Source organism: Nycticebus coucang, chromosome 17 (assembly GCF_027406575.1).
Source record: "Nycticebus coucang isolate mNycCou1 chromosome 17, mNycCou1.pri, whole genome shotgun sequence".
Lineage (NCBI taxonomy): Eukaryota > Metazoa > Chordata > Mammalia > Primates > Lorisidae > Nycticebus > Nycticebus coucang.
Window position 1 is genome coordinate 2285802 of NC_069796.1, and position 14100 is coordinate 2299901.

Consider the following 14100-nt stretch of genomic DNA (forward strand, 5'->3'; position numbering starts at 1 on the left):
GTGAAGGACAGGGCTCTTCTGCAATGCCCTATGTCCTGTATACACTGACTCCTCTGCTAGAGCGCTACAACTCTTGGGCTATCAAGTTTGAACTGTTAATCTCTGTATTTCCACAGAATAACCCCTATCTAGCAAGGAAATCGATGTGTTTCCAGTGCTCAAAAATATTTCATAGACATGAATATTTTTGTGCCAAGGATTGTGCTGCTCTAATCGTAAATACTGAATACCTTGCCTTTAACAAAACATCCTTCCTAATTACCCACAGGGGTTATAACACATAGCTTCTTAAAACTCAATAAAATTAACAAAGGGGAAAATTAAGAAAACTTCTGGAGAGTCTGGAGACCTCTTTAGGATGCAGACATCTATTGCGTGTAAGGCCTTTCCATCTATCAGTCTGTTTCTGGCCTTGTTGGCCCTGCCTCCCTAGGACAACCGCAAGTGATGCAGAGTTTGTGCAGCGTTCTCACGTCAGCTTTGCTTTACTGGGCGGCAAAAAGTAAACATGCAAAATTCTCTTTCCGTCATCATACTTTGCCCTCTTTTTTTCCTGGGGTTTTTGCTCGATGATAACAGTTTAATTTGTTATCCCACCCATACCACTTGCCCACGTTTAAAGCAAGCGTCCATCATGAGTGGCTTATACTAGCAGCCAGGCAGGTGGGAACGTTCAGACATCCTAGCAGTTCAGGGACAACAAAGTGGTGAAACAGGAGGATTTCTTGATGTAACAGGAATGTTTTAAAGCATTATCTGACCACATTCATTACTTCAAAGAAAATTTTCTGGTGTTCAAAGAAAAAGGAAGAAGGAATGTGATGGAAAATGTGTTTCTGAGTAGAAAACAGCTACCTTTGTCCTCTCTGCTTCATCATCAGTTCTCTCTGATACAACCACAAACTTTTCTAAGTTTTTATCCAAAAAAGTTACTTTCATACTGACTCATGTCACTCTAAGGATTGTTAACCTTGAAAATAATAGCCATATGCCAAGGATAGTGCTAGTCATTTTATTCATCTCATTAACTAGATGAGAAAATCCCTAGACTTGGTCCATTCTCCTGTGTCCCACAGCACAGGGAGGACGTCCTTGAAACGATGTCTATTTAAGTCTTAGTGCATTGCATTGAATCGCCCCAACTCCCTAGAATATGTTTGTAAAGCTATAAATTGGCTATAGGTATAAAGCCAATTGGCTATAAAGCTCTATAAATTGGCTCGGTTCCCATAGCATAGTGGTTTTGGCACAGGCCACAAACACCAAGGTTGGCAGCTTTGAAGCCAGCCTGGACCAGCTAAAGGATTGCCACATAAAACAGCTAGGCATTGTGACGGGCACCTGTAGTCCCAGCTACTTGGGAGCCTGAGGCAAGAGAATCACTTAAGCCCAAGAGTTTGAGGTTGCTGTGAGCTGTGATGCCACAGCACTCTACCCAGGAGGACATAGTGAGACTCTGTCTCAAAAAAAAAAAAAAAAAAAAAGAAAGAAAGAAAGAAAGAAAAAGAAAAAAAGCTACTCTATAAATTTAATACTTTCTTGACAATCATTAGCCAGACACAGGAAAGAAAAATTTTCATAAAATTTGGAGAGAGGAAGGAGGAAGCCAATAGTTGAGGAGAAGGTCAGACTTGAGCCAGTATTAGGGTGCTGGGAAGAAGTTTGGGAACGTGAGGGATTGTTTACAATGGCAAGCTGTCCTGGCCATCTGCAACAGTTAAGATCCAGGCTCAGAGGGGCCTAGAGGGACTGCAGAGAGTGGTCTGATAGTGGAGAGGAAGTTAGGGAGGTGGAGACCTAGAACTCAGCTGAAACGCCAGTTAGGCGCACTGGTCACCCAAGCAGCTGTGTTCTCCAGCAGCGCCAGTGCCCAGTGAGCAGCAGTGAGTGAGACCTGGTTCAAGGTGGGGTCTGCTGGGTCTTCGTTTATTCATTTATTTATTATTAATTTTCTTATTAAATCATAGCTGTGTACATAGTTCTCATAATACCTCGGCCCTGGTGAACTTGGCCCCAACTGTGACTTTGGATTGCATTTGTGGAAACTTTCTGTCTCCACAGCTGCTGTCTGCAACAGGGCGCAGGTGGGGGAAGCAGTGATGTTTGGGCAGGTGCCCTGGGCCTGAGCTGGGAAATGTGAGGGCTCTGAGTCCTTCTTCCCCATCTCAGGAGTTCTCTAACCCTCTGCCTTGTACCAGGCCAGTTGGGTGGAGTTCCGGGATTTGTGCATGCGAGATCACTCTGCTCCTTGGCCTGGCCCTGGGGAGTGGACCCCTCTCCCTCTTCAGCACATCATTATTTGAGCTAAATTTGACAGGGTATCCAAGATGCTTCCACAATGAACTGGGGTGACTGTCGTTTACAGAGAAGATAAGGAGACCTCACGTGCCCTGATGGAGAAAAAAGTTCTAAATACTACTTCTGCGTCTGTAATTCCAGATCTTAATAAATCACTGCACTTCGCATGGGTCTGTTAATTTATGATACATTTTAAAATGAAATTGTTGGTAAATTCCTGAATTCTGCAAAACATATTCCCTTGGGAGACCACCCAGTGGATGGATGCTGGTGTGGCGAGTTCAGCAGCAGAGCTCAGAGCTTGGGTGACGTTGCTCAGGGCCAGTGGCTGTTTTTAAACACTCCGTGACGAGGCGGGACGGAGTGAAGCTTGGAGCTTCTGCAGGAAGTCTTACAGCTCCTAGCAGGTCTCACAAGCGTCCCCCCATAAAGACATGGTTTGTGATTCAGTTTTTAATTGAAGTTAGAATGAAATAAAACACATGTTTGGTGGACCTTGATCCCGCCTTTTAGGTGTCTGTGTGCCCATATTTCATTTATGTCATTTGTCACTAGTTTCCAGTAAGTCTGAACACAAGATTATTTTAGAGAACACTTGGATTTTTTTTTTTTTTCTGGTGAGGAAAAATAAAGGCTTGAGAATGAAGATTGGGTCATACAAACAAGAAAATATGTGTGTGATGGCCAGGGTGATGTGAACAAGGAGAGGCACCAGGACCTCCATCCTCACAGGCCCTCCCTGGAGAGGCCTCTGCCTTTCTAAGGGCCAGTGCTATGAATTACTTGTGGCCCTGATGAAGATGCCATATGTGTCCTGAGACGGCACTCTGTACGTCGTTTTGAAACATTACTATAGAACAGTGGTTCTCAACCCTCCTAAGGCCACGGCCCTTTAATACAGTTCCTGTGGGTCACGACCCACAGGTTGAGAACTGCTGCTATAGATCAACCAAAACCACACGTCCTTTCCCCAGGAGAGTGCACAGAGTGCCCATTTTGCTGACATTCCAGGAATCCCGGATGAACTTGACGAATCGATTCCATTGAATACACATGACCCCGCAGCCTGCCCATGGGCCACCTTCATCTGGATCCAGGCCACAACTCCACATGGAAAACGGTTTGAAGAAATTCTGAAACAGACAAGAGCTGGGCATGAGGTTTTCTCCTTTAAATCTAAACAGACCCATAGTTTATGGAAAAAATCAGACCTTATCTTTTCGAAAAATTACAGCCCATAATTTGCAGAATGATATTAATTCTGTTACTTTATATGGCTCCCTAAAAATATATTTTAACACATACCGATTTCATCTTAAACCTGCTTTAGGCATTGGTTTTACATGCCTGGCTCCTGTAAGCATTTATATTTCTAACAACTGTGTCAGACAAGGTCAGCTGATAGTCAGACTGTGCAAGGCTCCAGGAAAAGCTGGAGAGGGAACTTAGTGCTCCAAGACGCATGGGGAGATAAAGTCATGGGTAATTTAGTTGTACTGATATTACATCCTGGGAAATATCCAAAATATGGAAAGTTAAAGATTGAAATATTGAAGGTATTGGACATTTACATATGTTGCCCAATCTTAATTAAGCAAAATGATACTCTCCTAACATATCAGAAATCGTCTATTCTGTGTAGCAAAATGACCAAAAATTGATCACAGAGGCCAATTAAACCAAGCTGTGCTCCAGCTAGCCTCATGGAATGGGAGGTGTAGGACATTTACTGGGCTGTGGGAGAAGGATAGAGACCCCATAAATTTAAGGTAATGCAGCCAATTTAATTAAATATCACTTACAGTCCTTTCTTTTGAAAATACCTTTTTTTATCTTTAACCTGACCTTCTCCCTGAGTTTGTTTAAATTGCTTATTGATACCAAGGCATGATAAAGGTCAGAGCTGGTCAATACTCCCTCCCTCGCCACGCACACCATGCAGGGCTGACGTTTCTGACCAGGTCCCAAAGGGACGGTGTTAGTTACAGACCGTAGCATTAACAAAATGATCGGATGTATCTGGCTATCTACAATATAAAATGATTTGAAGGACCGAGAGGACTAAGAGCTTAACAGAGAAAGTTAGGAAGAAAGATGTTTCTGAGAGTCCCTGGGTGTTCAGAACATGCTCTAATATGTTAATGTGAAAAGCTGAGGTGAGAGCCCAAAACAATTGTGGGAAAATCTCGAGAGTTTTTCTTAATTTTTGAATATTTTAGACAAATTCATTTAAAAAAGGTGACAAGGAATAAGAGTAAAAAAGTGACTGTCTTTAAATGAATGGGCTAAATGTATCCAATTTTATTTAGAAAGTCATGTAATGCTACTCCTCAGACCATGGCCCTGTCAAAAAGATGAAAAAAGAAACACCCAGGGGATAAAGTTGTCTTGGGGCTGTGCAGCTTCATGGGAAATTGAGTTATAGTTATACAGGTTAAAATCTAAAAGCCGTATGAATTTTCAGGATGCTATAAACCTGAGCTAATCTCCATTGTCTCCTCAGGTGTTGTGAGTACATATTGTGCCTCAGTCCCCAGTCTAAGCCTTTAGATGTGCCCACTTCTGGCTCTGCACAGCAACCCAGTAACGGATTATTTTCCTCTTCAGTGGAGGAGAAACTGAGTCAGCATCTAAGCCACTTTCCAAGATCACACAGCTGGTGGTGAACGCAGAGCCCCAGGCCCCGCGTTCCTCCCTCAGGTTCTGACCCCCCTCTCCAGCGCTCTCATCACTCACCCAGACTATTGCACCCTGGAGGCCTGAGAAACACTTCCTTTTCACATTTCACATAATGATATTCCTAGCGAGCTTTAGAAGTATTTTGCATTTGCCTTTTAGTTTTAGCAGTAAAGAAATAGGTCCCCAAACCCACTGGTCTCAGACTGACGTGAGTCTCAGAGAAAGACAGGACCCACCACATGACCTGGGTCCCCAGAGGTCCCCACACAAGCACACGTTCATAGATACGTAGACACACACTCACACACACACAGACACGTAGACACACGCACAGACCTGTACACACACACGCACGCACACACATATAGACACACATGCATACACAAACACATAGACACACATGCACACACACGCACACACAGACCAATAGACACACATGCACACACACAGACGCACACACAGACATGTAGACACAAGCACACACACAGACACACACACAGACATGTAGACACACACGCATACACAAACACATAGACACACATGCACACACACGCACACACAGACATGTAGACACGCATGCACACACACACACGCACACACAGACACATAGACACACATGCACACACAGACACGTAGACACACATGCACACACACACACAGACGCACACACAGACACGTAGACACACACACAGACACGTTAGACACACATGCACACACAGACACGTAGACACACATGCACGCACACACATGCACACACAGACACGTAGACACACATGCACACACACACACAGACGCGCACACAGACACGTAGACACAAGCACACACCCCTCTGCTCTTACCTGGCTGAGCAGCTAACAGGAATTCAGCTGAGAGTCAACGTAACTCCCCGTCTCCATCCATCTTTCTACCTCCTTCCCACTCCCCGCCCCATGTTCTCAAAAGCAATAAAATGTGTTCCATGTAAGTTTCCCATGTTTTTAACATTTCTGAAAATATCCTTAATAATATACTGATGTTAAGGCCCTTGTTTCCTGTTACTTCTCCAAAGTTCACAGCGTTTACTGTGGCTGTTGCAGAGCTGGAAGGCTCACACAGTCTCACAGGTCTTCCTGGACTGTAGGATTGCTGTGGGTTCTATTTTCTTTCTCTTACCTGGCATGTACTGTGAGAAATAATAGCCTGGAGGCTAGGACCAAAAATGAATTCTTTTTATTAATCAAAAAGCGTGGGGAATGCACTTTGATCTTAAAATATATAATAATAACAACAATATGAGGAAAGACTGACATTGTTAGTGAAAAATGTGATGATCTGTTAAAACATAATGTATATTTTTTCACAAGAATTTCTATAATCAAAGATCAACCTTTTTGAAAACAACCTTAAAAAACATGCTCTGGATTTTCTTTGTTATTCTTTTTGTTACTTTTACAAGGTTCTTTTAGAAAGTACCGATCTTCTGTTAAATGAATCAATATTTCACACACTGAAATCTTTTTCTTTGACACAATGAGTTATCAAAGCATTTTTTCTTCCCTAGACAGCAGCTTTGAGCTGCAAAGGACAACAGACTTGTGTTTGCCATCAGCATCAAGATTAGACGGGACGCCATGGGGATGCCTTTTCCTGGGTCTAACTTTTTTTATTTTATTTTTATTAAACCATAGCTCTGTACATTAGAATGACCATGGGGCACCATACACTTGGTTCATAGATCGTTTGACACATTTTCATCACATTAGTTAACATAGCTTTTGTAGCATTTTCTTAGTTATTTTGCTAAGACCTTTACATTCCACATTTACTAGGATTCACATATACCCTTGTAAGGTTATATTTCACCTGCACCGCAGGTGAAATCCCATTAATCCCTCTCCTTCCCCCTCCGTCCCCCCTCCCTCCCCTCCCTTTCCCCTTTCTCCCTATTCTTAGGTTGTAGCTGGGTTATAGCTTTCATGTGAAGGTCCTACATTAATTTCATAATAAGGGTGAGTACATTGGGTACTTTTTCTTCCATTCTTGAGACACTTTACTAAGAAGAATATGTTCCAGCTCCATCCATGTAAACGTAAAGTCTCCATCTTTCTTTAAGGCTGCATAATATTCCATGGTGTACATATACCACAATTTATTGATCCATTCGTGGATCGATGGGCACTTGGGCTTTTTCCATGACTTAGCAATTATGAATAGGGCTGCAATAAATATTCTGATACAAATATCTTTGTTATGGTGTGATTTTTGGTCTTCTGGGTATATGCCCAGTAGGGGGATTACAGGATTGAATGGCAGATCTATTTTTAGATCTCTAAGTGTTCTCCATATCTCTTTCCAAAAGGAATGTATTAATTTGCATTCCCACCAGCAGTGCAAAAGTGTTCCCTTTTCTCCACATCCACTCCAACAACTCTGGTCTTGGGATTTTGTGATATAGGCTAGTCTCACTGGAGTTAGATGATATCTCAAAGTAGTTTTGATTTGCATTTCTCTGATGATTAAAGATGATGAGCATTTTTTCATATGTCTGAAGGCCGTGCGCCTGTCTTCTTCAGAGAAGTTTCTCTTCAAGTCCCTTGCCCAGCCTGCAATGGGATCCCTTGTTCTTTTCTTGCTAATGCGTTTGAGTTCTCTGTGGATTCTGGTTATTAAACCTTTGTCGGAGACATAACCTGCAAATATCTTCTCCCATTCTGAGGGCTGTTTGCTTGCTTTACTTACTGGGTATAACTCTTAAATCGGCATAAGCAATACACAAATTCCTCCTTTACAAATGTGAGTTTTGCTCTGTGTAATAACTGATGCTGATCTTATGTGATTTTTATCACTTCAGAAACAACACATAGCTGTACAGTTGGAAATGGTTTCTGTGCTTATCTGACAATTTTTTTTCCTTTGAGAATAGTTACCTCCAAAATCTACAGCAATTTTTTCTACTTAATGTTTCCTGTGGTTTAAATGGCATATGCAATTAAATATTCCAGGTAATAAATTAGTCCCTTTCAACATGAATACTTTTTCATATGTATGAGAGAGAGAGAGAGAGAGAGAGAGAGAGAGAGAGAGAAAATATAAATAAGGATCACCAGCCTGTAGATACAGAAGTGGCAAATTGCAAATTGGAATTGGGTTTAAACCCGAACATAATTTCTCTCTCTCTCTCTCTCTCTCTCTCTCTCTCTCTCTCCCTCCCTCCCTCCCTCTCTCTTCTTGTCTTCCTTACTATACATTTTATTATCTGTTTTCTGGTTAGATTTGTACCAGTACAAGGGTTTTCTCCACGAAGACCCTGAAAAGGAGTATGGATTGAGTGTGGTCTGGATCAGACTTTTGTGGACTTGAAAGTTGCCTGCGCCACCTACTAACATGTGACTCCAGAAAAATTAAATTCTTGGCATCTTTTGTTCCTTAGATGTAGTCGTGCCTGACTCAAGGTCAGGGTGAAGGATTCAGGGATTTAACACACACAAGCGCCTGACACCGAGCCTGACAGGGAAGGGAGTTCATGGATGTTTACATGCACCTTAGTCCATTCAGTATTGCCACCAAGCAACACCCGAGGCTGGGTGATTTAGAAAGAAAAAGGCTTATTTGGTACATGACTCTGAGACGCTGTAAGAAGCACAACACCAGCATCTACTTCTGGTGAGGACCTTGGGTTGCTTCCAGTCAAGGCAACAAACGAAGAAAAGCCAGGTGTGCAGACATCACTGATGAGGGAGGCCGGAGGGAGGGCTGGGGCCAGGCTCCTGGGACAGCCAGCTCTCGGGAAACTAATAGCGTGAGAACCCACCTGAGGTAGGGCCCTGGGCCATTCACCAAGGGTCCACTCTCATGCCCCAAACCCTTCCCACTGGTCCCCCCTCCAGTATCGAGGATTGCATTTCAATGTGAGGTTTAGAAGGAACAATATCTGAATCACAACGTCATTATTATTTATGTAGTAAGGCAGAAAATGTTTATACCCCTTTACAAGGGAAGAACTTAATTTGCACCCACATCGCTGCAATTCATGTATGAACATTTGGTTACCTTTGTTTCAATGAGGTCGAAGAGGTAAACTAAGAAGAGAAAGCAGGGTGTAACTAATGTGATCTCCTGGGGTTAACACCTTAAACATGGATTTTCTCATGCAGTTAATATTTTTTAAATATTAGGTAGCTCCAGATTTTTATCATGTAATGTTTTGGATCTGACCAACCAGGATTCTTAAAAAAAAAAAAGCCAAAGCTGGTAGCAAACAAGAAAAATGTACAGTTGAGATGTGAGTTAAATTTGCTTCTCAGTCACCTAATACAACATAGGTTCTGTTAGCAGAGACTGTGGCCATCTGGGATGATGATGGCTGTCTGGATCCCTCCCCGCCTGGGAAGTGTTGGCCAAGGGAAGATTAACTCATTTTCTAAGGATTGGCTCCTGGCCCTGCATTCTCTTCACACTCACCATTCAGATGGTGGGCACACATGAATAAAACAAGGAAGTGTGATGCTGATATGAAAAATGGGGTTAATGAACCACAAGGGTGCACAATACAAACAAAATCATTTCAGCACACCAGAATTTGCATCTTTTGCTCATAAACAATGAATAGGCACTCTAGAAATTAGTCAGCTTTAAACAATTTAATTAATCTGAAATGTTAAGTGGATTTTAGGTATTTACTTCCTAATTGAAAGCTTAAGGAAGGTTAATTATCAACAGAATTTCTGGGAAAGGAGATTTTTCTGCAACTGGGAAATTCTCACACATGGGAACGCTTTACATATGAGGTCTGACAATTCCATCATGGTCTCATTCTAGAAAAGGTGCTGAGTCTCAGTGTGATCACCTTCCAAGTGCTGCACTTGGGAAGCTGTGCTCCAATTCCAGCACCTAGTCCACCCCTCAGAGAAGTTCTGGAACTCTTCCTGGAATGGCTATCAGAGCTGTTGTCGTATTAATCTTGATGTTCTGAAGGACATCAGAGGAATATTTTGATGTCATCAAAATATCTTCCTATCAATATTTCCTCTATATTTTGGTAAATAAAAAATTATTGGGGCCAGATCAAGTGAGTAGGGAGGGTGTTCCAATACAATTATTTGTTTATGGGCTGAAACTCCCTCACAGATAGTGCTGTGTGAGCTGGAGCATTGTTGTGATACAAGAGCCATGAGTGCACTTTCAGTGAACATTTTCCAAATTGTTTCTCTATTGATGTTTTGTTGACAATTCAATGAACATTTGCAATGTTGTCTTCAGTTCTGCTCCTTACTGGCTGCTCTGACCTCTTTTGATCAGTGACCCTTTCTCTCCCCTCAGAAAAAACATTTCATCCATTTGTACACTGCTCTTTTCTTTTCTTTTTTCTTTGAGACAGAGTCACACTTTGTCACCCTTGGTAGAGTGCTGTGGTGTTACAGTTCACGGCAACCTCAAACTCTTAGGCTTGAGCTATTCTCTTGCCTCAGCCTCCCAAGTAGCTGGGACGACAGGCACCTGCTACCACGCCTGGCTATTTTTAGAGACAAAGTCTTGCTCTGGCTCAGGCAGGTCTGAAACTTGTGAGCTCAGGCAATCCACTTGCCTTAGTCTCCCAGAGTGCTGGGATTATAGATGTGAGCCACTGCACCCCACCCCGAACACTGCTGTTTTCTTCATGGCATTACCCCTATATCCTTGGACCAACATGTCCCTGATTTTACTCCCACTCCTGCCAATTTATGAATGTAGGTTCTGCTCTAATTCAAGCTCTGAAATTCCCATGATGGCACATGAAAACATACAGCAGCAATAATAAACAGCACTCAGCTGGGTGTTCTCACAGGCTGACATAAACACAGCTGGGAGACACTTGTACATCAAGGTCATGAAACCGAGTTGTTTGTGCAGTGCTGCAGTGTGAGTGCACAGTGGCCAGGTCACAAACTTAATTGTCAGACCTTGTATGAGATTAGGGCCTTTTAGTAGAGTCTAATTCATTCATTTACATAGATTCTACATTAACTCATTTTAGGTCATAATTTTCTACACACCGATTCAGGAAACATTTAGTATAGTAACTATGTGAGTAACAGAAAACAGCCTTTAAAAGAAAACTTGGTTGGATATGGTGGTTCATTCACACTCATAATCCCCGCACTTTGGGAGGTGAAGGCAGGAAGGTCACTTGGGCCCAAAGCTCAAGGCAGTGAGATATACTGACAGCAACTCTGTACTCCAGCCTGGTGTTGGAGACACCTCCTCAAAAAAACAAACTGTATGGTAATTATTGAAGAGTTACATGCTTATGGATAAGGACTGAAAAGTCCTTTCACTAGGATTCCTTTCTTCATTTTAGCTAGGATTACTCTTCTTTGGAAATTGCTATAAGCCAAGTCACAATTTCATTTTGTGAGTGAAAGTAGCTCTTTGAGAATGTGCAAGTGGATTACAGACTGACCTTCCTTGCCCTGAAAAAGCCCTTAAAATGATGGCTTATTCCTGCGAAGTGTAACTACCTCAAGGTGAGGAAGAGCCATCTACCCAGGTACAGTAGTTCAGACCAGCTTCACTCAAGGAGAAATTTCCTGTGTGTTCCTAATTAAATTAGCCAAAAACAAGCTTTAAAGCCAATTGTAATCAACACAGGTTAAAAATATCTACTGTTTTGCCTACATCCTCATCCCTCATCTGCTGGGCAGTATGTTTCTAATTTCCCAGCCTGGGGTGAGTGGTGTGACGTCCTCTCACGGGCAACATGGAGCTGATGCCGCAGCAGCAGGTGGCTGCAAAGGTGAACAGCTGCTCCCAACTCTGTGATGCTAAAATGTAATGGTAATTCCACATCAGCAAATCCTCTGTCTCCTTGTGGGTCTGTTCTCAGAGAAATGTTACAAAAGCCTGGAGCATAACGGCTTGTCATAGAGCTGCCCTGGGATAAACTGAGATGTTCTTAGTTCTCCTCACTGGCTAGAATATGACATTTCTCATCAGATCCTCGATATGAAAAACAAATTAACAATATTGCCTATGGATTAAGATTACTTGATGAGTCATGTTGGTAGCAGTATAAGATCTTTATTCAGTTCAAAAGATTATTAAAAAAAAAACATAGAATGAATTACTGAGGAAACCATTAATGTACACAATAACTGAATATGCTTTTTGAAACCGAATTATCATTTTTACCTTTGAGAGACAGAAAACTCTCAGAGATGAAGCAAGATCAGGTAAGGAGAAATTTGCTAGGAGTGGGTTCGAGGGATTTCTGATGTGGACGTGCAGGCAGCTTCTCGGGCTGCACACACGATGCCGTTGTCGTCGTACGGGATGGATTGCTATAGTCTTGCAAAGTCATGCTTTGTGTCTTTGTGATGTAAATCATTATTTAAGAAGACAGTGATTCTTTTTTGTACATATGTCTGAAATGATGTGCTGTCACGACACATTAAAGGAACATTCTGTATTAAACAACATGTACAGTTACATTCTGAAAAGCCTGGTGTATAATACGTGTGTCTTGATGTCTTGTCTTTCTTAATAGTTTTTAAGATGTGGGCAATTATGCTAATTCTCCAACACTAAAATATCTTAAAGTTATTTAAAAGATGCTAATATATGTGTAACTGAGGAGTTCAAGTAACTGTGAATTGGTATGGAGATGCTGAATTTTCTTACATTTCTAATCTGAAGACTCTGATCCTTCCCTGGGTCAGGCAGTTCCTGCTTCACTGGAATCTTACCTGATGTTCTGCTGTGGGGCAGATTGCTTTGTTCCTCGTCCACTTCCAGGCACTCAAGTGGCACTTATTAATGCTTACTATAATAGTTTGTGATTCTCTTCACTCTGAGGGCAAAAGCCATGACTCTCTTTCTCATCAGTGTGCGGGTGAGTGACTTACCACCAGTTCCTGGCCCATAGCAGGTGCTCAAGTCCTGCTTTAGAATGAATGAGAGAATAACTGAGTGCTGCCTCCTCTGCCGTTGAATCCTGTCTGCAGAACTCTGCAGAGGGGACTGAGGCGAGTGTGCCCCTGGCTTGCCTCAGCACAGTCTGCTGTGGTGTGCCTTGGAATGTCACCCAAGCCGGAACCCTCCCCCACCTCTCTCCCCACACATTCTCAGGCAGCACAGTTTTAAACTCCCTTTATCAGCTTTCCTGCCTCCAGACCTTCCTCTGTGACTTCTGAAGTCTATATTCTGATTAACCAACACTGGACAGTCACAAACGCTGTCTCATCAAAGTATTGTCTTCATTCGTTTTCTTTAGCCGGCAATGGCTCTCCCTTTAAGCCATCGTTTTCCCTTTCAGGGGAACATGCATTTTCCAACACCCACCCCACTTTCATTTCTGTTGACATGTGAGTTTGACATTCTTCTCATTTCTCATGTCCTGATAAAAACTCGTTCATTATATGGTCTTTGGAGAGGGAGGGGAGGGAGGGGGGAGGATGGGTGGAGGGAGGGTGATTGGTGGGATTACACCTGCGGTGCATCTTTCGCGGGTACATGTGAAACTTAGTAAATGTAGAATATAATTGTCTTAACACAATAACTAAGAAAATGCCAGGAAGGCTATGTTAACCAGTGTGATGAAAATGTGTCAAACTGTTTATAAAACCAATGTATGGTGCCCCATGATTGCATTAATGTACACAGCTATGATTTAATATTAATAAAAAAAACTCGTTCATTATTATGAAAAAAAATAAAAAACTTTGTTGCTGTTTATAGGCATCCTATAACAGATTATATAAGCAGGCTGGGTGTGATGGCTCATGGCTATAATCCTAGCATTTTGGGAAGTCCTGGTGGGAGGATCACCAGAGGCCAGGAGTTAAAGACCAGGGGGAAAAATATAGTGAGACCTTGTCTCTACTAAAAAAAAAAAAATCTCAGCTACCTGAGATACTGAAGCAAGAGGATCATTTGAGACCCTCAAGGCTTCCAGGTGATATGATCAGGCACTGCACTCCAGCCTGGATGACAGAGTGAGATCTTGTCTCAAAAATAAAATAAAATAAAAAGATTTGTAAGAATATTTTAAATTTCAAAACATGACGTGGGTACAGATGTTTTGGTTTACATGGATCACTTCTGTAACACTTGAGGCAGTGCCCGCAACACCCCTCCCAGAGGCAGTGCCCCCTGGACCAACTGGGTAGG

At 42.3% G+C, this 14100-nt stretch overlaps 1 protein-coding gene across 1 annotated transcript in view; it reads right to left on the minus strand.

The window, feature by feature from the left end:
* Positions 1 to 3127: 3127 nt before the first annotated feature.
* Positions 3128 to 14100, minus strand: part of ST8SIA4 (ST8 alpha-N-acetyl-neuraminide alpha-2,8-sialyltransferase 4) — a 155101-nt gene continuing 144128 nt past the window's right edge. The window contains exon 5 of the mRNA XM_053567140.1: positions 3128 to 3431. Coding sequence (XP_053423115.1) covers positions 3191 to 3431 — 241 coding nt within the window. The 3' untranslated portion in view covers positions 3128 to 3190. The remainder of the gene's footprint in view (positions 3432 to 14100) is intronic.